The 23,314-nt window shown below is 36.5% G+C and overlaps 1 protein-coding gene across 1 annotated transcript in view; it reads left to right on the forward strand.

Moving 5' to 3' along the window:
- The window catches only part of Dpyd (dihydropyrimidine dehydrogenase), a 764,880-nt gene that overhangs the window by 420,469 nt on the left and 321,097 nt on the right, over window positions 1–23,314 (forward strand). The window contains exon 14 of the mRNA XM_057794113.1: window positions 15,191–15,355. Coding sequence (XP_057650096.1) covers window positions 15,191–15,355 — 165 coding nt within the window. The remainder of the gene's footprint in view (window positions 1–15,190; window positions 15,356–23,314) is intronic.

The following is a 23,314-nucleotide window of genomic DNA, read 5'->3' on the forward strand; positions in this document are numbered from 1 at the left end:
TTTAGTACTGATATCTCAGAGCCTTTAATATGCCCATAGGTGTTTTGGTCATCAGGAGGATGTATCCTTTTATTTTTTCCCACATTGCTTTGCTGTATGATTTTACAATCTGTTTCCAAATAACCCAGTGGCCACCTATGGGATATGTTCTCTCATTGCAAAGAAAAGCTCAGATGATAACTATAAAGTACTATGCAGGTATAACTTATGATTTAAGTGATATCAATCTTGGCATTTATATGTCTGACCAGTGACTGCATCCATTCCTATTAATTAATTTTGTAAAGAATCTTAAAACTAGATTGTAGTTCAGCCTGAATATTAACCACTGTGATTTTCCTTTAAAACATGTGATAATTTCCAAATCTGCTTTAGGGATGTAGATAAAGGGTCCCAAATCAGCATTTTACAAACTCATGGGAAAACTTTCATGATAGTATATACAGTAACAACTGATTTATTTTTAGACCAACTTATATACAAACATTTATTCTTTGGAGACTTCCAAGTGTTTATATTTGCTCCTATTTTTCATTTTTATTCCAAGTATACCTTCCATATATTGTAGCTATCACAACTAAAATAACTTGTATAACTTAAATGGAGAAATTATACATTTTGCACTATCTTTTATAAAAAGTATTATTTTAAGCAAGTTGTATTTGGGAATATGTGTGTCTGTGTACATAATCTCAAAAATACAGTAATTTTTTTAAATAAAAGAAATAAAATACTTTGATAAAATAAAGACATAATTTTAAGAAAGAGCAAGGAGGGTATATGAGAGGGTTTAAGGGAAGGAAAATGAAAGGGAGATAATGATATTAAAATTTGAATATCAAAAATGAATAATCAAGAAATTATATACTGGTGTGTGAATGTGGAAGGCCACTAGTAAGAGCTTATTCTATCTTTTTACCATGTGGATCTGGGAATCATATTTAGATCATCAGGCTTGGCCACAATTTTTATAGAATGTTTGTTTACACTGTGAAGATGTGTCTTTGTTAAGGCACCTTTTGGTTGGCTTGATAAAGAGCTAAAGAAAGATGCCTTTGACTCCATACAACAGGAAGCATTCTAGGGAACATGACACCCACACTCCAAATAGATGGGATGGGTGGTTTTTGGTCATTCAACAGATTATGCATGTTTGTCATTGTTAGTTGGTCTGTTTACAAGTTGTTACTGTTCCTATTAAGGGAGGAAACTAATCAAGGAAAGCTAGATTCAGAGATTTCTTTCTGAAAAAAAGAAGGGGGAGGAATATAGGAACGATAACAAAAGGATAGATTATTGACTCTATATTAAATGAAAAAGCAACTGTTGATCTCAAATATTTTAAATTGGTATGGATTTTTGTTTATTTATACAGGTGTAAAGTTACTTTTATAATAAAATAGGTTTCTACTTATTTAGGACATATTTTATATGTTGATACAAATTTAAAATTATTTTTGTTATACTGTATATATGTTTCTACTCTTGTTTGAGGTATATGCAACTCATATAAATGTAAAGTTTAATCCTTGAAAGCTATTTAGGATAATAAAAAAGACAGGTTAATAGTTGTTCATCTATAATCATCAAAGTTATACTCATGTTTGGTATGTTTTCAAGGTCAAACAGAAATTATTTTAAGTCAATAGATGGCTTTAAAACACTTCCAAAAGCTACAGAACATGGCATTTAAAATGTTTTAATAACCTAAGGCTTATAATTTATGAGAGTTAGATATGTTTGCTTCTGGAAGCATCAGTTTACTTCAAATAGAATGATGAACATCAAAGAACCTCCATATGATGTTTTCTTTGATCATGTCAAAGTTAGACACTGGGCAAGAAACTGGCTTTGCCTCCACTCTGATTATATGCTGTCCAAATTGGACAAGCATGACACACAAAAAAAGTGACTGCTGAACTTTGTCAAAACAAGAGAGGACAATCCTTCAAAATTCTTGTTCCACACAAAAGTTTTTTAGATATTCTAGGTCTATAGGCTAAAGCTGGTTGTAACAACATTGCAGAGGAAACTTGGGTGACTGTACAGGCAGCCAGATGTCTCTATCATTTTTATAGTTTTAAAAGATTTTTTTGCTCTACCCTTCCTGTTTACTCAGGTAATTTTCTTTTCTTCTCAGGTCTCTGATGGAGTTGAAGATGAGATAGTTATAGTTACAGTTTTCCTTGTTACTGAATTCAGAACCTAGACAACAATGAGGACCCTAGGATGGATATACTTAGATCTAATCTACATGGGAAGTAGAAAAAGATAAGATCTCCTGAGTATTGGGAGCATGGGGACTTTGGGACAGGGTTGAAGGGGAGGAGAGAGGCAGGGAGGGGAGCAGAGAAAAATGTAGAGCTCAATAAAAAATCAATATAAAAAGAAACTCACAAAAGAGGTATAAAGTGTATAAGATTGAAAAACATAAAGGCTTCAATTGTTTATCTAAGAAAAATGTTTTAAGATCTAAAAAGATAGATGGAATTAAAAGTTATTATAAAAAATAGTTTAGTCATAAAACTTTGAATCTATCAAGATAAGAAAGATGATAGAATATTTTCTCTGGGTATACCAAATACAAGATTGAACTGGACATTGTGAATGATGACATAGTGCTGTGATTGGTTTAATAAAGAGCTGGATAACCAATAAGTAGTCACGAGGTATAGGTGAGATGTCTAGACAAAGAGAGAAGTAGAAGATAATTGAAGCACATGGGAGACACCAAAGAGATATAGAGAGATTTGGACATACAGAATGAAAGGAAGGTAAAAAGCCGCATAGAAAAAGCAGATACATAGAAGGGGGTTGATTATGGAACAAGTTGAACATACAGAATGAAAGAAAGGTAAAAAGCCACATAGAAAAGGTAGATAAATAGAAATGGGTTGATTTAAGTTATAAGAGTTACTTATGAACAAGCCTAAGATGTAAGCTGAGCTTTTGTAATTAATATTAAGTCTCGGCATCATTGTTTAGGTGCTGGCTGGTAAGACAGAGAAAGACTTATTACACAAAATCACTCTTACTCCTGAGCCGTCTTGATGCCCTCCATGCTACCTTTTTAAGGATGAGTAGATAAGAAAATAACTGTCTGAGAATACTGAGTTTGAAACAACTAGAAAATACATTTGCTTTCTGGTGTCCATCCCATAAAGAAAAGTTGTTGTAGCACTTGATTTGTTTTTCTCATAATGATATCTAAACCATGATGATAATTGAAAGTCTTACTACAAGGTATGTAGTTTGAAAGTCCAGAATTTTTAGGGTTCTTTGCTTTCTTAGCTATTAATTTTCATTTTGAGTTTATAAGAATTTATAAGGCTTTCCTATGAAGGCATATTCACCATGTTTCAGGTATAAAAGATTATTCTACATGAATCTAAAATGATTGAGAAACTTTAGAGGACTATGGCAGTAAGTTTTTCAGATGTCCTTCAGTTTACTTGTTTGCATTCCCTCAAAAGAGGCCACCACAGAGCAGCTTGGAGTTGAGAATAGCTTTGAAAGCAGTTATTGTTCCAAGGTTAATTTTAACCTTGTGATAAAGATTGCTTTTTGTATTCAGTTGAATGTGATCCAGTAATTGTTTGTCAAGGCTAAGTGCTGTAGGACATAATACATTTTTAAAATAGTGTTTTATAATTATAATACAAGCATCTTTATAGCCTACTGTATGAGAAAATGCTATTGGGTAAGGGGGGCTATTAGGTTTAGGAGAAAACAGATATTAAACTTTATTATTTTAATTATTAAATATCATGGCTGCTCAATTTACATTATGAAAACTTGAAGATATGCTCAGATGAATGATTTTTCATATAAACAGAACTTTTATTCCTTTCCATTTCATATCTTCCTGTTTTAATCAATAAAATACTGGTGGGAATAATTCCTCAGGAAAGCTAGACATCAGGAGTATGTTGCATAAAATATTTTTAAAATTAGCTTGGGGTTATCTATGAATCATCAGTTCATGTCAAGGTTTTCAAGCAATAACATTCCAAATCTGATATATTTCTACCATGTACTCTTTAGCATTGGATAGGTTAATGACAATTTTTTAACTATCTTAATTAGTAGTGGCTGAAAGGATGTTGGAGTCATGTCAGAGAGCCTCGTTGTTGTCTTAATGATTAGAGTCCCTGGCCTTTCTAAAACATTTGGATTCACATATTGATAGAGGTGTTAAAATGCAGGTAAAGTGCTTGAATGTCTATGCGACTCAAGAATACTTCCACTTTGCAATTCATATTCACTCCCTTCTCATTTTTTGATGAATTTGTTTTACTTATATTAAAAATCAAAGACTAGAGCATGCCTAAAAATAAGTGTCTGTAATGTTGATACACAGTTTTAGATGTAAGAAGGGAGGTATAGTTGGACATGGTGCTGCATGCCTTTAGTCTTAGCACTCAGGAGGTAGAGACAAGCAGATCTCTTGGAACTTTGAGGCGAGCCTGGTCTTCAGAGTGGTTCCAGGCTAGCCAGGGATACATAATAAGAATCTGCCTCAAGGCTGGGTGCTACTGGCACACACCTTTAATCCCAGAACTTGGGAGTCACAGCCAGTCAGATCTCTAAGTTTGAGTCCAGCCTGGTCTAAAAAGTGATTTCTGGTAATGCCAGAGCTAAATCCTGTCTTGAAAAACCAAACAAGAAAAAAATCTGTCTCAAACAATAAAGCAAGCAAACAAATGAATACAAAAAAAAATAGAGTTGCACTGGTTAGTTTTAGAAAGTAGCTGATCCATAATTACACTTCATGAATAAGACATATTAGGAGAAAGGGCACTGAGACCATGATTAGGGGAATATCTGAAAGGAAGAGTGTGATTATATTAAAGACAGAATAACAGGGGAAAAAAAGAAGGAGAGGCTTCCTTCTAAAACCCAAAGAAAACTTTTTTAAAAGGGATAGTTTAAGAATAAAGACATGACAATCATAAAAAGACAATGCATGGTGGACTGGAGAAGAGAGTCATCAAAATAATCTATTGAAAACAGAAATTATTTGTCTTTATTAGATTTGGAAGAAGTTGCATTAACATGACCATTTTTGTTACTTCTGATTTTGCATACTCTTTTGTGTGACTCATACAGTTTGTATTTTAAGTGTGATTTGCTTTAATCTCGCCCATTTCTGAACTTTAATTGTAAATGTCAACTTGTCACACTCTAGAATCACTGGAGAAGGGAATTTTAATTTGGGAATGATCTGCATCCGTTTTGTGTGAGAGCCTAGCTGGGGAAGAAGTGTTTTGATTATTACTTGATGTGGGGGCATCCAGTCCAGTTTTGGTGGAACCATTCCCCAGGCAGTATAAGAGTGTGAAGAGGTTAGCTAAGCGTAAGAAAGTGTGCAGCATGGATACATTCGTTTCTATCTGTTCTTGACTATGAGTGTGATGTGAGTTACTGTTTGAGTTCATTCCTTGAGTTACTTGAAATTATGGGTAACAACCTGTATTTATAAGCCCCAAACTCCTCTTCAATTAAGTAGTTTTTTGTCAGAGTATTTTATCACAGCAACATAAATGAAATTAGAGCACACTTAACAAATTAACGTTGACTTTATCATCTCTTGCTGCTTTCTAAACCATCACTATTTTGTTTTGTTTTGGCCCCTATTCTTGGATTATATAATCTAAACTGTGCAATTCTCAGTTAACCTTTTTATTCGTACAAAATGCTCTACCTCAGAGTTCCACTGGAGGTTGGCTACTAATATGATTTTACTTTGTGGTTATTTTTTTTTAACTTTAGACTCTTCTTTCAACATTTTCTTTTATACAAAAAAATCACAACTTTCCTCCAAAGGTAGTAAGCAGTGACTAGAACTCAAATTCAGATTGCCTCTAGTGCCATGTTTCAGTACAGTAAAAGTGATGAAGTTTTTCTAGGTGCAGAACAAAATAAAGTCATAATTCAGGTCATTTTTATAAATATACTCACCATAACATCAAATAAATAAGATACAGGAATGAAGTTTCTGCTATAAGCCCAGAATGCTGTTGGAAGACATTCTTAGTTTTTGGATTGATAGAAGCTAATGGCCTGTTAGTACTCTCAGAATCACCAGTATGTTTGGTTGCACACAGAAGTGGGCAGTGATTGGCTATGAAGTTCATTAATCAGAACCCAAGGTAATTTTGGCCCCAGACCAGCATCATTCCTACTATCCACAGTCCTGTCAATTATGTTCAGTTGATCAGCCTTGTAGTGAAGAAGGGCACTTAAAAGAAATCCCACACTAGCTCAGAATTGAGTATAATAGAGGGTGTAGCTTTATCTTGAGTCTTCAGATCATATTTCTTTCCTTTGGGTGCTTTATTTCCCACTAAGCATATGGATACTGAATTTTCAAAGATATTTCTCTCTGTTTATTGGTACCTGGAATCGGAAGATTGGTGTCCTTGACCAACTATTTGAAATACGTTACAAATTCTACTCAAATATTGACTCCTCTATTTTTCCCTATATCCTCTATCAAAATACAACTATAATTTTCCATTTCTATCTTTACCTGGAATGCCTTTAAAGTTCTTAATTTAATTACAATTCTGAAGCATCTGATTCTTTGGTAGTATGTTTATTTTTCTTGTATTTTTGAGCTATCAAACATTTGTCATAAAAAAAATAAAAATAAAAAAAAAACATTTGTCATTTAATCTGACCAACCTACTCTACATATTTTTTTGGTAGACTAGATTTTGTAACCTACTGTTTCCCGATGGCTGTCATGCAGGTTGTCTTTTTACCTGTCTTTTCAGGATATTCTTCTGTCGTGAGCTCACAGTCCTTTCAATTTTATTTATGGACATTTTCAGAAAGCTGGAGTAAAATACTTTATAAATAAAGGACTGGACTTTGCTTCTGTTACTTCTCTAGTGAGGGAAACAAAGACCTTTGCTTCATAATAAGAGCTCTAGAGGTTCAGAGTAGCAAAAATGCAATGTGTCTTATTTTATAGCTTTGCAAGGTCATGCATTATAATCCTGAAAGGCAGGCATACCGACTGAGTAGAGTCTTTAGCCCCCAACTCATAAACGTTCATTTTATTGAATTAGCAGGAGGATACAATATAGATTAACTAGGTTCTATCTTTCTTTGTCTCCTTTTATCTTTTTTCTCAATGAACACTGTGGGTGGGTTTATCTCTACATTTTACATTATGGTTATTTTTAATAAATGTTTGTTATACACACAGACTTGCAGGCAAGGTTGATTGTTAGTCATTTTTATTCTATATTCTAGTTGTGGGAGCATACTGTAGTTTGAGAGAGATGTATAACTTTGCTAGCATACCTTCACAGGGTGGGTTTGATTGATTTATAGCCAGACCTATAGAGGTTCCAGCCATCCTTGAAAATGAACCATATAGATTTTAATTCTTACATCTATATGCACCATGACTGGGGACTCGGGTTTGGGAACACAAATAGGTTTGGATTCTTATGACTACTTGTTGGCTGCTAAAGATACCCAGCCTACTATAGGCCCATTTCTAGGAAACAAGTTGACAGTATCATTTTTGTTGCTCTGTTTTAGAAGATTTTAAATTCACCTACTACTACACAGTGACTTAATTTGGAGACCACTGAGGATAGATAAAATACCTTAGGTGATGTGGAACTCCATAGCTGCTTTGTATTCTAGGAGCTCCAATTCGGGTTTATGTTGATTTTTTATTTTTTCCTGATACCTCCGAAACGACTATATTTTAGCATTTAGATTGTGTGCTTAAAAGGAAAAATATTTTTATTTCAACTATTTCATGGATATTCTCTTGCTATCTTCTTAATTAACCATACATCAGAAATGGTTACATCCTATCTGCTCCTTTAACATTGTCCCTTGGCTAATAGCCGTTTCATTTGGAGAGACTTCTAGAGTAGAACCACAAGGCTTATACAAATTTCGTAAAAAAGGTATTGGAATATATTTATGATTTTCAGTGAAAATTCTGCTCTAGTACTTGAAAGTAATTAATAAGAACTGACTCATGCTTATACCTCTGCAGCTGTTCTTCTGGGCCACAAAAGATTTCTTCAAAGTATACCACGTGATCATCTTTAAAGCAGTCCAACAGAAATTTCTAACTTAATTATAGTTTGGCAGAGTGTATCCAAAACCTCTTATCTGAACAGTGAACCCAATAATTTAATCAGCCTGTCTGTTGATTAATCACGTTCTAATCCATCTGATATCAGCCCCAGAAAAAAATTTCTTCATCTGTTTCATGTGAAACTTATCTCTGCGAATGCACAGCTGCTGTGAGCCATGGGTATTAATAACTTGCACAAAAGACAAAACACAGCGGAGTCTCCAAACCTGCAGAAAAAGTAAGAACCTATTAAAACAGTCATTAGGTACTCTCTACAGCCTTACCATTTCACGTCATCTCCTGTCCTCATTGCTGACTACTTCGCTGTCACCCTCACGTTAGTAAAAGTAACACACGCCTAATTCTCACTGCTGATTTTGAAGCTGACAACTTGATTAATTAATAAATATCGGACTCTGAATAGCAACTGTGGCCGTGTTACTTCTCTTATTACTCCCACAGCATCTCTATTATGTATAAATGATCACCTAGATCAAAAGATGAGGTCAAAGAGCTAAAGACAAGCCATTTTCAAGCATATTGATGAATACAAAAACAAATATATGTATATAGTTGATGAAAAGAGGAACAATAAAAGGCTGCATGAGACCATGACACTTTGCCTTTCTCGACTGTAAGATGCCCAGTCGCTCTGTTGATTAAGAATACATTTGGCTGGTTAGACATAAAGATAATGTGGTTCAAATGTAGGTATCCAGTACGCATTCAGTATCATCACTTTCCGCTCATTACTCTCCTGCTGAAGCCCTGTCAGCTTCTACACTTTTCATTTTCCTTCTGTTTTTATTTCCTGTTTCATCCATTATCTCTTCCATATGGACCCTGTCTGTTCATTTGGCCCAGCCCAAGCCGGAGACTGAGTCCACCCTTCTGGGTCAGCCTCTGCACAGGACACATGTGCATCTCAAGATCTCAGTTTATATGTGATCTAACCGTACTTCAAGGGTTATTAGAATTTTGATTTTGCAAAGTATTTGCCACCAAAAATATGATATGGGAGATCACAGAGGACTCAAGATTATGATTAACTTACATTTTACTAGGTAAATATTTAAATTTGGTTCTATTATACCCATTTTCTGAGTTATTTATACCCTTATCTATATGGGATTTTTTCTAAATTTAGAGAATCCTCGCTGAGTAGTTTCCTCTGACATTATTTGCACATTCCTCAGCTTCTCCATATTCATTTATCTGAGCATCTACATGAACCTTAATCAATTCTGCCCTGCAGGAAAGGGCAACCAAGCAGAATTAGAGTATCCAATTCAAGTTAACTCTTTCTGGACATAAGGGTTAATGTTTGATATCAAAGGTCCCATGTTTAGGAAGAGGCTATACTTGTAACCTATAAACTCAGGCTCATTCTGTACCCACAAGGGACACAGGGGCTGAGAGGGTGCCCATTATCTGTGCACTGTGTGCACGAAGACAGAGAGAGACAATATTCTGTGTTTACCATGTGCATGGAGGCAAAGAGAGACCATTATATGTTAATGATACGCATGGAGGCAGAGAGAGCCTATCCTGAGTCCACCATTTATATGGAGGCAGGAAAAGCTCATTCTCTGTCCACCATGTGCATTGAGGCAGGGGACAGCTTCTGGGAGAAAGAAAGAGTTAGGGGAAGGAATAGAAGTGGGGTACAAGGAGGAGACAGGGAGAGACAGGGAGAGGAGGGGATAGTGAAAGCAATTAGAATTGAAGCAGTTAGATAACAGAAAATTTTCCTGAGATATGATTATTTCCTATGTTTTTAAAGTAAATGTACTGCACTTCGGTTTTCAATAGTTAACATATTCAAATTGATTTCTTTTCTCACAAAAATTCTAGTCATTGTTGCATCCGTCATGTATTAGTAATCATGGCTATTATTATTCTCTCCACATGTACACTTGAGAGCTAATCTTAGCTAGGATGCTCAGTGGCAGTGCAACTGAGGAAAATGACTAATCTCTGTCTTTCATCCTTGCACGCATGATAATAGAATGATGATCAGCTCTGATATATGTAAAGATCTGTAAGATACATCCCTGTGTTATTAATTATTTATTTCTAAAATAAAAACTACACTGCTGTTTGATAATTTACCTAACATTTGTGAGATAAGATTGCTATTCTCTCTGTGTTTTCCATGTAGAAACGTCTTCCCGTTGTACCCAGGAAGCCCCATTACTGTTTCAGATTTTGAAGGCTCTTTATGTAAGACACTCAGATGGAAAAGATGGTTTATTGAAAATGGATTCTTACGTTACCTGTTTTGCAAGCCAAACCAATCAGAAATGTTTCTAAAAGCCGGGCGGTGGTGGCGCACGCCTTTAATCCCAGCACTCGGGAGGCAGAGGCAGGCGGATCTCTGTGAGTTCGAGACCAGCCTGGTCTACAGAGCTAGTTCCAGGACAGGCTCCAAAGCCAGAGAAACCCTGTCTCGAAAAAACCAAAAAAAAAAAAAAAAAAAAAAAAAAGAAATGTTTCTAATGTTTATGTTTGCAGTAATCAAACATTGGTATATTTCTCTTTAAAGTGAACAGGGGGAGAAGAAAGACTGCTTCCAATGATAGAGTTGTGCTTGAGACTGGGCCAGTGTTGAATTTTCGTTTTGCTCTCTTGAGGGTGATAGCATGCTAGACAGACTAGTGCAGTCTTATGTAACAATGCATTTGCAGTTAGACACATTTACAAAGTATTTTTCTTCTGTTATGGAAGAAATGTGCTGCGGAGCCTACATACCTAGGAAGTGCCTTGTCCTGTAGTACTTTTCATCTTTAAAATTTTGATTTATAAAGTCAAATAGCTTAACTATTTTCAAAGCAAAAACAAGTAAATACTTAGATAAGCCATAGTAGAACCTTGGGATTTAAAAGCAAAGATAACGTAGGCAGTAGTGACTTATGCCTATAATCCCAGCATTTGGAAGGTAAGAGGAAGTGGGGTCAATTCCAGGCCAGCCTCTGCTACATAACAAATTCATGGGTTGCCTAGTCTGCATGTGTCCATTTCTTGAACAAAGAAAAGAATCACCTAGACTTAAGTTACCTATTTTCAGTTAGACTGACCTATCAGAATCTATGCATTATAATAGCATCCACTATACAACCACATAGCTCAGGAAACAGATTTCTCTTTCTGCTCTTCTGTGAGTCAGGCAGGCATCGATCCTTCCTGAGAAAGTTCTCGTTGCTCTGCTTTACCCCCATGTTGCTACTTTCCTCTGTATACCCAGAGAGACAATCCCTCTTCTACATTTTCGGTATACCCTTCAGTAGAAGGGTTAAACTTCTCCATGTCAATGTGCATTACTGAACACTATAGGTAGTGGTTCTTGTCCTTCTATGAACTATCCAGTATTTATTTTTTGTAGACTGCCCTTTTCATTTAGCACCATTTATAAAATCCATCCAATAGTGGAAGACCCAGCTGTGATTTCATCTGAACATTTTAGTTTTTTTTTATTTTGTTCAATGTCATTGGACCCTAGTTCTCTGTCTAGTCTCTTCTAAGTTTTTCTTTTTCTACTCTTGAGGCCATTGTGATTATCTTTATTCAGGAGTAGCCATGGAAACAGTATAATCCCTTTTTAGGTCCAGAGAAGTCAAGTAAATGAACTTCAACAGATATGATCAGGATGTTCAGCACCCAAAAACTTATGCTGAAATTTATGCTGAAAAAAAAAAAAAACACACGCTGAAAACCCACTATCATCACCTCAATGGCTAAGAGGATGCTAACACTTGATTTTACAATGGTGGTTCCATTAGCACATAAAACTAGCATCTCTCTTTTCATTTCCTCCTCCATAAGCATCTATTTTTGAAGATCTTAACATTGTTAATGCACTGAAGATCAGGGCCATGATAATTTATCATCTTTGTATAGAGAATGGACTTGTATCTAGTTTAAGTGTGCCTGGCCATGTTTATTCTATTAATTCCCCTAAGCAATACCAATATGCTTTAGCTATTAGAAGTTAAAGTAAATTACTTTCTTATGAAATGATACAAAACTTCTGGTTATCCCTGGTCAAAAGTTTTAGTAAGTTATTGCCCAGTCATTGCAACTCTCAATCTACTCATATAACCAAGGAAAATTGGCTGGATTCCTATTTTCATATGTCTGTCACTTTAAAAATTCTAAAATGTCTCAATCTGCAGAGGAAGTTTTCAGCAAATTAGTTGCAAGGGCAGCTCAATTTGAGAAAAGCGGTTTTTTTGTTTGTTTGTTTGTTTGTTTGTTTTTGTTTTTTTTTAATTACTGACCTAAAGTTACTCACTCACAGATATTCACAAATTCTACACTGTAGCTATCTATAGGATTGTAAAGAATCTATCATTGTTGGTGTTAAGGAATGGAAATATTCCCAACAGGGTCTTACTGTTCTATTGTTGTGAAGAGACATCATGACTAAGGCAATTTATAAAATCAAGTATTTAGTTGGAGGTTTGCTTATACATTTAGAGGGTGAGTCTATTACCAACATGGTGGGAAGCATGGCATCAGGGAGGCATGGAGAGAGGGGGCAGGGAGGGAGCAAAGGAAGGAGGAAGTGAGAGGAAGCCTGTGGTGGGCTTTGGAAAACTCAGAGCCCACTTCCAATGACACGCCTTTCTAGCAAGACCACACCTTTTATTCCTGCCTAAATCATTCTACCAACTGGGGACCAAATATTAAAATATATGGACCAATGGGAGTCTTTATCATTTAACTTGTGGTAGCGCCTGAAATTATAGCCCAGAGGTTGCTAAGAAACTTCTCTGTCTCTCTATCTCTCTCTCTCTTCCTCTCCATTCCCCCTTCTCTCCTTTTCCCTCTCCCTCCCTGTCTTTCTGTGTCCCTCATTTCCCTTTCTTTTTTGTGGTAAATGAGACCATGGCATAGTTTGTTTTCTGAGGTTCATTGGCTAGGTTTCCATGTGATAATAAGATGAAACCTTAGGACAAGGGGGCTTTGCAAGAGGGTTAAGTTGTGTTTTTACTTTGAAAGAGTTTCAGAGCTTTGCTATTAAGATTCCCAGAAGACTGCAAGCCCATGGCTGCTGACAGAGAAAAAGCGATACTTGAAGCTATATATGCTAACTCTTAAACATGGTTTATAGCTTTTTAATATTTGAATTATCTCTATGCAAAATTTAAATCACCTCTTTGGAGGCAATCTTCACAGCAACTTTTCAATTGTGCAGGATTTCATCTACTCTTAGTACGTGGGAGACCTTAACCTGGCTCTAAAGAGGCTCCTTTCCAATCTTTCTATCTTGACTCACTTTGATGACCTGAATTGAATCTGTTCACCTCCTTGACCAAGGACTCTGTGCAGGAACAGGTTGTTATGTGGGTTGGATTAATCCAAGAGAAAGCATTTAGAACAGTGGGTAAAGGAAGAAGCACTTCAGCAACGACAACGTAGGAAATCTGAAACCTGGAACAGAGAGGAAAACCAGGGCCATGAAAGGACATTCTCGAAATGTCTTTTCTGACCCTGGCAGGACAATAGCGCCTACCTGTAGAGGCACACAGAGCCACCCCCGGGGAGGCTGCATGCACAGTGGAGCATTTGCCAGGATGGAAATTTGCCCCGTCTGCTAGAGCTTCCTGGAGTGATTCTATTTGTCATCTTAGCGTTTATGATTGTGTAACAGGGCTTTTCAACAGCAAATCAAAGCGAGGTTGGTGACATTGTGCACAAACACAATAGAAATGGAATGGCTTAATTAGTCAAAATTTAACTGGCACAATTCCTATAAGTTAAAATGTACATATTTAAGGAGGCTTTTGTAACATTTATACCATTTATTTTATAATATACTAATTCGGATGTAAAAGTGAATGTAAATTAACAGGAATTAACATGCAATGTGAAGAAAAGTCTTTTATCCTCTGCAACTGTAGCATTTGGCACATTCAGGAATAAATAATCTTTTGTGGCAAGGGTATGCCTTATCAAACATATGCAGATCAGCACTAATTAATGCTAATTAAGGTTTCCTGTCTATCTAGTTGGAAAAACGTCCAAATGTTATGAAATCCAGTTAGTATGCCTATTACACTAATTGTTTTATATGGGGTGGTTCTTAATTAAAATATGTAAATTGACCTTAATTGCTATATACTAATGGGGGTTCATGTTATCTCACTAAAAGTGACAAGATGGTGAGGAGGGGTACTTAAAAGACTAATTCTGATAAATCCTTAACTAAATGACCTTTATTCAAAATTAATTTTAATTGGAAGTTGGCAATAGAAACATTTTTTCCTTCTTTGTTTCTTTTTAGTTTTAAGTAATGGATGAATGTTATTCTTCTTTGCTAATACTGATTTAGAAGCAGCCTGGGATTGGTAATTACACTTAACAAGCATGTTAATTTTACTGTTTATATTTATCAGGAAGTTATTGATAACCTCATTTCAATCTTGGGAAGGGAAACTATCTTCAAATTGAATGGGAGTAGAAATACTCACATATGTATGTATATATATATATCCTATGAGAATGTAAATATATATGTATCTATATGCATAGGTACACATATTTATACATATGTACAGGTAATTTGATCTAGTTAATTTTTTAGAATATTTGTTAAAGTTTAATGAGCTAGTAATAATAATATATTTTTCCTAGTTGATTTGCATTTAAATAACATTTTAAGAAAATTATACATTTTGTCTTTAAACATTAATTCTTACTGGAGTTGATGATTAGATTACATAGACTTACATGGAATTCTAATGTTTTATTTATTTATTTTTTTTTAAATTGCAAACAAACTAAAATATGTACACCCCAAACCAGCATGAAATTATTTAATTAAAAGGTTTTTTTTCTTTCCTACTAGTACAAGCCAGAACTGTAGGAAGTTATCAAAAGCTAGAAAATATTTTATTCTACCATTTCTTTTGGAAATAGCATATGCTCAACTGTAATTTAAAGCATGTTAAAATCTCATCTGGAAAAATGTGAGAAGAGACTTAGTAAAATATTGTCACATGGAAATGAGTATATAATAAAGATCGCAGGTTTTCTTTGTGGAACAGAGACTCAATATGTTTTCTCTTTCATTAGGACATCGTGACAAACGTCTCGCCTAGAATCATTCGGGGGACCACTTCTGGCCCCATGTACGGCCCTGGACAAAGCTCTTTCCTCAACATTGAGCTCATCAGTGAGAAAACAGCTGCATATTGGTGTCACAGTGTCACTGAACTAAAGGCTGACTTCCCGGACAATGTAAGTGTGATTTAACATCTAAAACAAGAGAACGGGCATGAGTTGCTGAATGTTTATTTAAACATCCAATTCATAGGCTTATAAATATTAATGCATATAATATATTTTATTAAAGAATCTGCCAGTTGCTTGGCTGATGCATAGAAAGATAAAGAAAGAAAGCTGGGAAACTCATAAAATCCCTCCCGTGTGAGGTTTTGTTATAAATGGGCACTGTGTGCATGGAAGAAGCCTCGACATAAGCAGAAGAAAGAGGAATGAAATACCCATTTTACTGAGTTGGTTTTCATCATGTGTGGCTGGTATTTATGAAGGTGATGACCTTAGGGAGAAATTGCAGGCTATAAATCATTGTAAATATAAAGCTAAGACGGAAACAGAATATCTTATGTAGGTTATTTATATTTTTTCAGTGGGAGATAATTTGCCAAATAATTGTAACAGCCTTATACTAAATTAACTCGCTATGTTTTGTAGAAAGCTTTATTCTTAAGGAAGCACACAGAATCCTTGCAGTAAAATCAGATTTACATGGAATAAGGAATATTTTCTCTTTAGTAGTCTAGTTGAGGTTATTATCGTTATCATTCATTCATTCTCCCACTCCCTGTCTCTATGCCTGCCCTTTTGTGTCTCTATTATTCTTTCAATGAGCTGTGGTGAATGGAGCCTGAAGTATCCAGCTGTGTGTGTGTGTGTGTGTGTGTGTGTGTGTGTGTGTGCGTGTTTATGCTATAGAAAATATTTTCCACAGGGACAAAAGGGAGCACATGTCACATGCTCTCATGATGTGTATTTTTAAATAGTTAAATACTTTTGAATTTAATGGAATTCACAAATGGTTGCCTATAACCTGAAAAATCAGTCTTCCAAAACAAACATGCAGTTGCTTAGCAGATCAAGAGGTGTTCTTTCAGGTAGCTTGGCTGCTTCTGTGTTCTCTCTTACGCTGACCCAAAATACAGGCATGTAGGACAGGCATAATTTGTCTTCTTCAACACAGTCCTTCAAATGTGAATGGAGCTATGGGCATCCATCAGAAATCTTAAGCATCTGCTCATTAGGAGTTCCTCTGGTTGGGAGCCTGATGTTATAATTTTTTCTCCTGTGAGACAGTTAAGTCTTGGCAAGAAAGATACCAAGTGTTTGTTTTCTATAGGAGCCTTATCATTTTAGGAAACTTTTCCTTAGATACCTGAGAGCAAGAGCCCAACTGTTAAAACAAAAATATTAATAAGTACCCTAACTAGATCTGTAGTAGTGACTATTCTGCTAGGGTCTGAACATTTCATTTTCATCACAGTGGTAGGTAGGTGCTTAAGATTTGCTTATACTGTGACAGACATTGTTATAAAAAATTTGTGTATTTTAAACTTGCTGGGTCCTTCAGCATCTTCCTAAAAATAGATACTATTACACACTCAAGTCCATAGTGGAGGAAACTGATGCCCACAAAAGTAGGGAGTATCTTCCTCAGAATTGAATATGTAATCTATCCTGGAGTTGAAATTTGAATTTTGTTTTTACCATCTACTTGTCTGTATATTAGTATCTTCAGTGTACCTGACTGGGTTTGCTCTTAAAAAGTCAGTATTACTTTCTAACATAACATATAAAACAGTATGCAATAAATATGTTCCCCCAAACTGCTTCATTGTCAAAATGAGATTGCCGTTTCTGGTAAAAGTGAACAACCAATCAAACAAAAATATTTTAGTTCAAAAAGCAATGCCCGGCAGTGACTTTCTTTTTTTTTTTTTTTTTTTTTTTTTTGGTTTTTCGAGACAGGGTTTCTCTGTGGCAGTGACTTTCTTAAACTCACGTGATACTGCTTTTTCTGAGGCAGGAATAAGTTGTAATAATAATGACCACCGAGAAATGACAATCAAGGAGGGGAAAACTGGGTTGAAGCGCATGGCTTTTTGATCCCACAGCCAAGAAGAAAGAAGAAGCACATTTAAACATCAGACTATCCTGACAACAGTGCTCTTCTCTTATAAAGCTTTTGTGTGTTTGAAAAAATAATGCATGACATTTTCCCCCAATTCTTTTCCCATTTAGATTATACTTATTAGTCTTTTCTCTGTATTCTTAGAACTCATTTTTACCGTTTTTACTCCCCATACCAAAGATAACACTTTAAACACAATTAAAGTGGCATTCTCATTTGAACCCGTGGAAAGCGCACGTGTGCACCCAGATACTGCCATGCTGAGAGGAACATCTCCCCCACTGTTTCGGAATTATTCTGATGCCAAAGCCAATGAGCTGCGTGAAAGGAGGTGACCCTTCTTCTTCCAACTTTAATTATCACTCACACTGGAGTTTCACCACACCATTCTCAAGTGTGTGGCTGCCACCTTTAATGACAGAGATTGGATAATTCAACCCACTGTGGCAGCTTCTAAGCCAGGGCAGAGTTTTCTGAAAATGAAATTGTACGAGAAGATGCAGGCAGTTAATATCTGCAGCTAGGGTCTGTTTCTAGAGGGCAGAAAACAGTTGCTTATGAATCAGAAAAGACAGCGACTGAGCATCACGAATTTAAAGGTATAAGCCTCTGGAAGGTTCTGTGAGGGATACTTGAACTCAGGCTGTAATAGCGCCCACCTTCAAGCTAGACCTGCTTGGCTCCCAATTTTTTCTTTATATTTATCTGTGAATTAAATTTGGCACACGGATCATTGTAGTGACAAGCTATTACTAACAGAGTTTTTGTTCGTAAGCTGAGATTTTGCAAAGCTTATTATGAAATATACTGTATAATTAGGGCTTACAGAAATCAGTTTAAAGTGAATCTTTTCACTGGCATTACAGAAGCCGAGAACAGGCATATTTTAGGCTTAAAAAGAAAAAAAAAAGACAAAAAAAAAAACCCCAAAAATACATGCTGCAATTTGATTGAATGTAGTTGTTTAGCAAAGAAAGATACTCTTGTATCATTCTGGGCAACTAGAAATTACAGGAAGGCAGACATTCAGCGGTGAGTATCTACTGGTAAAGACAAAGCAGACAAGGATGAGGAGTTTGTGGAGACATTGACAGAGGAGGGACAACGGCTTTGTAAATATTCTTTCTCTACATTACCACCTCATCTTCATTGGTGGTGATGCTATCTTTCAGCTAATGGCACTGCACACGAGTAAGTTCACAATGACTCTAAAGAAGATGCTCTCCATTCTCATTCTAGGAAGTGTTACTGGCCAGTAGCCTCTAAATGCAGATTCTTATTCTTCCTTGTGTACTGGAGATTCCTTCCACCAAGGAAAAACTTCTTCTGGATAATAAAGGCATAATTCAAAATTCTTAAGGTTATGAAAGACCATGACTATGCAGAAGTGAAATGTTCAAAACACATCTCTTTTTGAAAATCAGGGATAGAGGAGGCCGCCGAGGGGGGTCGGTGGGTAAAGTGCTTACTGTGTCAGCCTGAGGACCTCAGTTCAGTTTCCTGCATGGACATGCAAAGCCATGCATTGTGGCACACAAGTATAATCCACGTCCTGGCACCATGGCGGCCATGAGGGGGAGACAGGCTGTTCCCAGAACTGGACGTCTGTTCTAGCTAATTTGGGTTCTGGGTTGAATGAGAGACCTCCTGCTTCACAAAGTAAGGTAGAAAGCCACAGAAGAAGACTGCTGACAGGCACCTCTGTGCTTCACATATCCTTGCTTGAGTATGCACACTCTCCACATATGTGTGCACACACATATACCAAAAACATATACAAAGTGAAAGTAAGATAAAAGATAAAGACATTTTCTAACTGTTACATCTCTTCAAAATTTTATTTATTTATTTATTTATTTGTTTGTTTATTTATTTATTTATTAAAGATTTCTGCCTTCTCCCCGCCACCACCTCCCATTTCCCTCCCCCTCCCCCATCAAGTCCCCCTCCCTCGTCATCCCTAAGAGTAATAGCATGTACCATCCATTGAGCCTATTTCCCTCAGTCCTTCTCCTGTCCTTCCAGCTCTTTTCTTCCTTCCTTCCTGTAAGTTCCCCTTGTTCCTCCAGACACCTTCATTCTACTTTTAGGTCATATATACCTCGAAATGGAAGGATTCTGGAGAACTGAGGCTAAGAATTCAATTCCAATTGAATTTTAGAATCACTTGGGGAACTGAAGGAAAGAATGTAGTTCACTCCTGTCTGAGCTCAACCATCATTTCAAAAATTATGGTGTGGGCACAATGAGTGTGTGTACGTATGTGTGTGTGTATGTGTGTGTGTGTGTGTGTGTGTATCTGTCTGTGTGTGTACATGGGAGGCAGAGGCAGGCGGATTTCTGTGAGTTCGAGGCCAGCCTGGTCTACAAGAACTAGTTCAAGGACAGGCACCAAAGCTACACATCTAAACAGTCTATACTTTTTCTAAAGCTCATTGGATGATTGTGTTACAAGTAAAATCAACATTATTTATGGATAGGTAAAATTCCCTCGTTAGAACTCTTTACTAAGATAATTTTCTCTTCATTTGGAACTGAGCTTCATATAGTTGTACATTTATGACATGCAAATCAGAAGAGCAAAGAGATGATACATTCCTCTCCTTTGCCAGTGCTAGTGTGTGACGCAGAAGAACTAACAATCTTCCCATTATATCTTGGGGGAGGTATGCATCGTTGCTTTCTTCTGTTTTTTTGTTTGTTTGCTTGCTTGCTTTTTTTTGTCAACTTTATATAATCTAGAGCCATTTGGGAAGAGGGGAGATCATTTGAGTAATTTCCTCTACCAGATTTGTCTTTAGGCATGTGTGTGGAGGATTTTCCTGATTAATGATTGATGTGTGAGGACTTAGCCTACGGTGGGTAGTACCATCCCTGGACAGGTGGTCCTCCTGGGTTGTAAAATAATGGTAGCTGAGTAACCCAGGAGTAGGTGATACAAGCCAGTAGGAAGCTTTCCTCCGTGGTCATGTTTCAGTTCTTGCCTCCAGGTTCTTGCTTGTGTTTCTGCCCAAACTAAAACAGGTGGCATTGTTTTCAGCCCTAAAGCACCGGGAGAGCTGGAGAAACAGCTCAGTGGTGGAGCCTGGTGACTGCTCTTCTGGAGGACCAAGGTTTAGTTCCCAGCACGCACAGACTGGCTCAAAATCATATGTAAATTTAGTCCCGGGGAATCTAACACCTAGATCCACTGACAACTGCATAGACAGGAGCTCGTACATGCACTCGGGCATACACATAAATCATAATTAATGAATTAAAAATAGTACCTAAAATGACAATTAATGTTATTACAAGTTTTCCTTAACTATGCCCACAAATGTACACTCTCAAACCTAGACTTTGAAGAAAAAAAAAAAAAAAAAGAATATTTTTTACCGAACAAAGAATCTCTGTAACCAGACAGTCGTTACTGTGGCTTTAGTCCCTGCTCCAAACACTGGCTAGCCCAGTTCTTTTGCTCTGCAGTTTATCTGCTCCTGTAGGAAATCATGTCAGCAACTCAGTTCGACTTAGGTTTATGTAGTTCCCAGGCCTTGTATTAAATCCTCTATCCAGAAATGCTAATGCTGGCTAGATGGAGTCAGACTACAAATACTAATTGAGCAAATAGAATGTTCCTTGCTTCTTCTGAGGAGGCCTGTTATTCAGCAGCCTCAGTAGGGGCTCCTTATAGGGTTCAAAAAGGCTGACTAAGCCCAAGCAAGCCTGGAAAAAAAAAAAAAAAAAGTGACTAACTTTCAATAGTGGGAGGGGAACTTTTGTAACTCAATCAACTTGTTTAGAAAAAGTGAAATTTAATAACATAGTCACAAGCAAATATTTAAGAGTCCCTCTCTAATTTGTTCCACTTTAGCTCCCTCAGGAGTTTTCTGAGCTTGTCAAGTCTATTTCTACCCATTTCTACATTGATTAATAAGTAATAAATTAAGAAAATGTTGAAACAGCTCCCGAAGGGCAGGCTGGTGGGTCCCTTGGAAATGGGTCCTTGTTCACACCACAGTGATTTCTTAATACTGTTTATAAATTCCTCAGGATATGGGTAATTCTCAGCCTCCCTCTTTTACCTAACTTCTGGATGAATCTGACCTCAGATTACCTATTAGCGCCATCTCACTGGATTGTTAAGCACTCTAGTTTATAAAATAGATATAAGTTATAACGGAGATGGGAATTTTGAAAGTGGAGGCAGAAGAGTGTGTATCCTGTTATCCCAGCAGAACTCAGTTCTGTCTGACATCCCTATAGTTGACCAAGGCAGAGAGCTCACAGTCAGTATGGAAAGGATGGAAATAGCCTTTAACTCACTTGCCATTCACCAACACTATCAACCTCAGTCGCTACCTGTGTGAGGCGGTAATACTTATTCTCAGAGGTCATTATTAAAAACTAACTGAGGTTTTATACGTGGCATTCGGACACCCTGCAATTATTCACTACCATGTATTATAGTCCATGAAATGCTTTGGCATTAACTTTTATTCCACTTCAATCTAGTAATTTTCCTCAATAGACTGCACAAGGCAAATGTGACAGCAGAGTTGTGGCACTTAAAATATGTAGTGAAAACTATTTTCAAAACTTATATGAACTGGTTTATATAAAATATTATTCTTAAATAGGTATCCATATGAAAAGAAATTAAAGACTGAGCCAGGCTGGTAGTCTTAGCATTTGGGAAGCTGAAGTAAGAGGATTGCAAGTTTGAGTCCTCTGGGCTACATAGTGAGACTCTGTTGCTGTTACCTAGATAAGGAATTAACCAGGCTAGCTTAAAGGTAGACAAATATATTTTATTTATTATAAGAGGAAAACTCACCCAACAGCAATGGAAGATACAGGCTCTGCTTAACCACGGAGGAAACTATAAACAGAGAGCATATCTAAGTGATGCACAGGTTTTTAATCTCCCAGTTCCAGAAAGCCACGCCTAAACTAGGTTCCACCTCTTAAAGATTATTGGTTAACAAGGCTTTCCCGTCAAGACTCTTTGTGGACATCTTAAGAGGAGGACTAGTTGTTGTGCTTCACAGGCTTTGACTTGGGAGTGAGACCACCGTGCAGAGGGACTGTGGCGGTGACCAAATGTTTTCTTGAGATAGATGTCTCCAGATTCTTTAAAAAAAGCTTCTGCTAGTTAGAGTAATAAAAACCTGGCTTACTTTCCCAAGTGAAACAACAAAAATGAAACATAACCAGGGGTTTTAAGACCCAGAACATTATACAGTCAAGACAGTCATCACTGAAATAAAAAACAAAATTCTCCCCTGCTACCGAGAGTTTATGAAAATGAACTGAGACAGAGGTGAGGGATCAGAGAACAAACCGATTAGAGTTCATAAGATAGCGAACAAGACAGGAAAGACTGAGAGAGAACAGAGTTGTCAGAAACTTACACAGGAGTCCCGCACATACAGTATATAGCAGAGTATAAACTAGTTTGTTGTATGTGAATCAAACAATCTATAGAGAGGAACCGTTTGCATGGGGTAGAGAGCAAGGGCTGTTTGTTTGTTTCCATAGACTTGGAATTAACAACAAATTGAAAAGCTCCATCAATGGAAACCACTAGGGAGAACATAAGAGAATGTCCCAACTGAGCATTGCAGAGTTATTTTCCTGGCTGAAATTATCAACTGAAAAGAAAACTTGAAAACACTTTGAGGAATATAGAAATATGCAGTCCAACCAAGATAAAATTCATAGTGACTTACAGCCAATAAAATTCACTTGCTATGTAAGAAATAAGAAGATGTTACTATAATCAAAGGAAAATCAATTGATATAAACCATCTCAGAAATGGCCAGACAGAATTATTATTAAAACTATGTTCCAAATGGTCAAAGGCTAAGAAATAGCAGATAGATAAAATATTAAATCTTTCAGAGATAAAACTGCTGTGAATTGTATAGGAAATATGATGTAAATCATAAACAACCTCTAAGACATATCAAAAGAATGGCAAACTTAAAGATATAAAATATAAAATGAGAAAGGAAGGGTAGAG

The sequence above is a fragment of the Chionomys nivalis genome, chromosome 18 (assembly GCF_950005125.1).
Source record: "Chionomys nivalis chromosome 18, mChiNiv1.1, whole genome shotgun sequence".
NCBI classification, from domain to species: Eukaryota; Metazoa; Chordata; class Mammalia; order Rodentia; family Cricetidae; genus Chionomys; species Chionomys nivalis.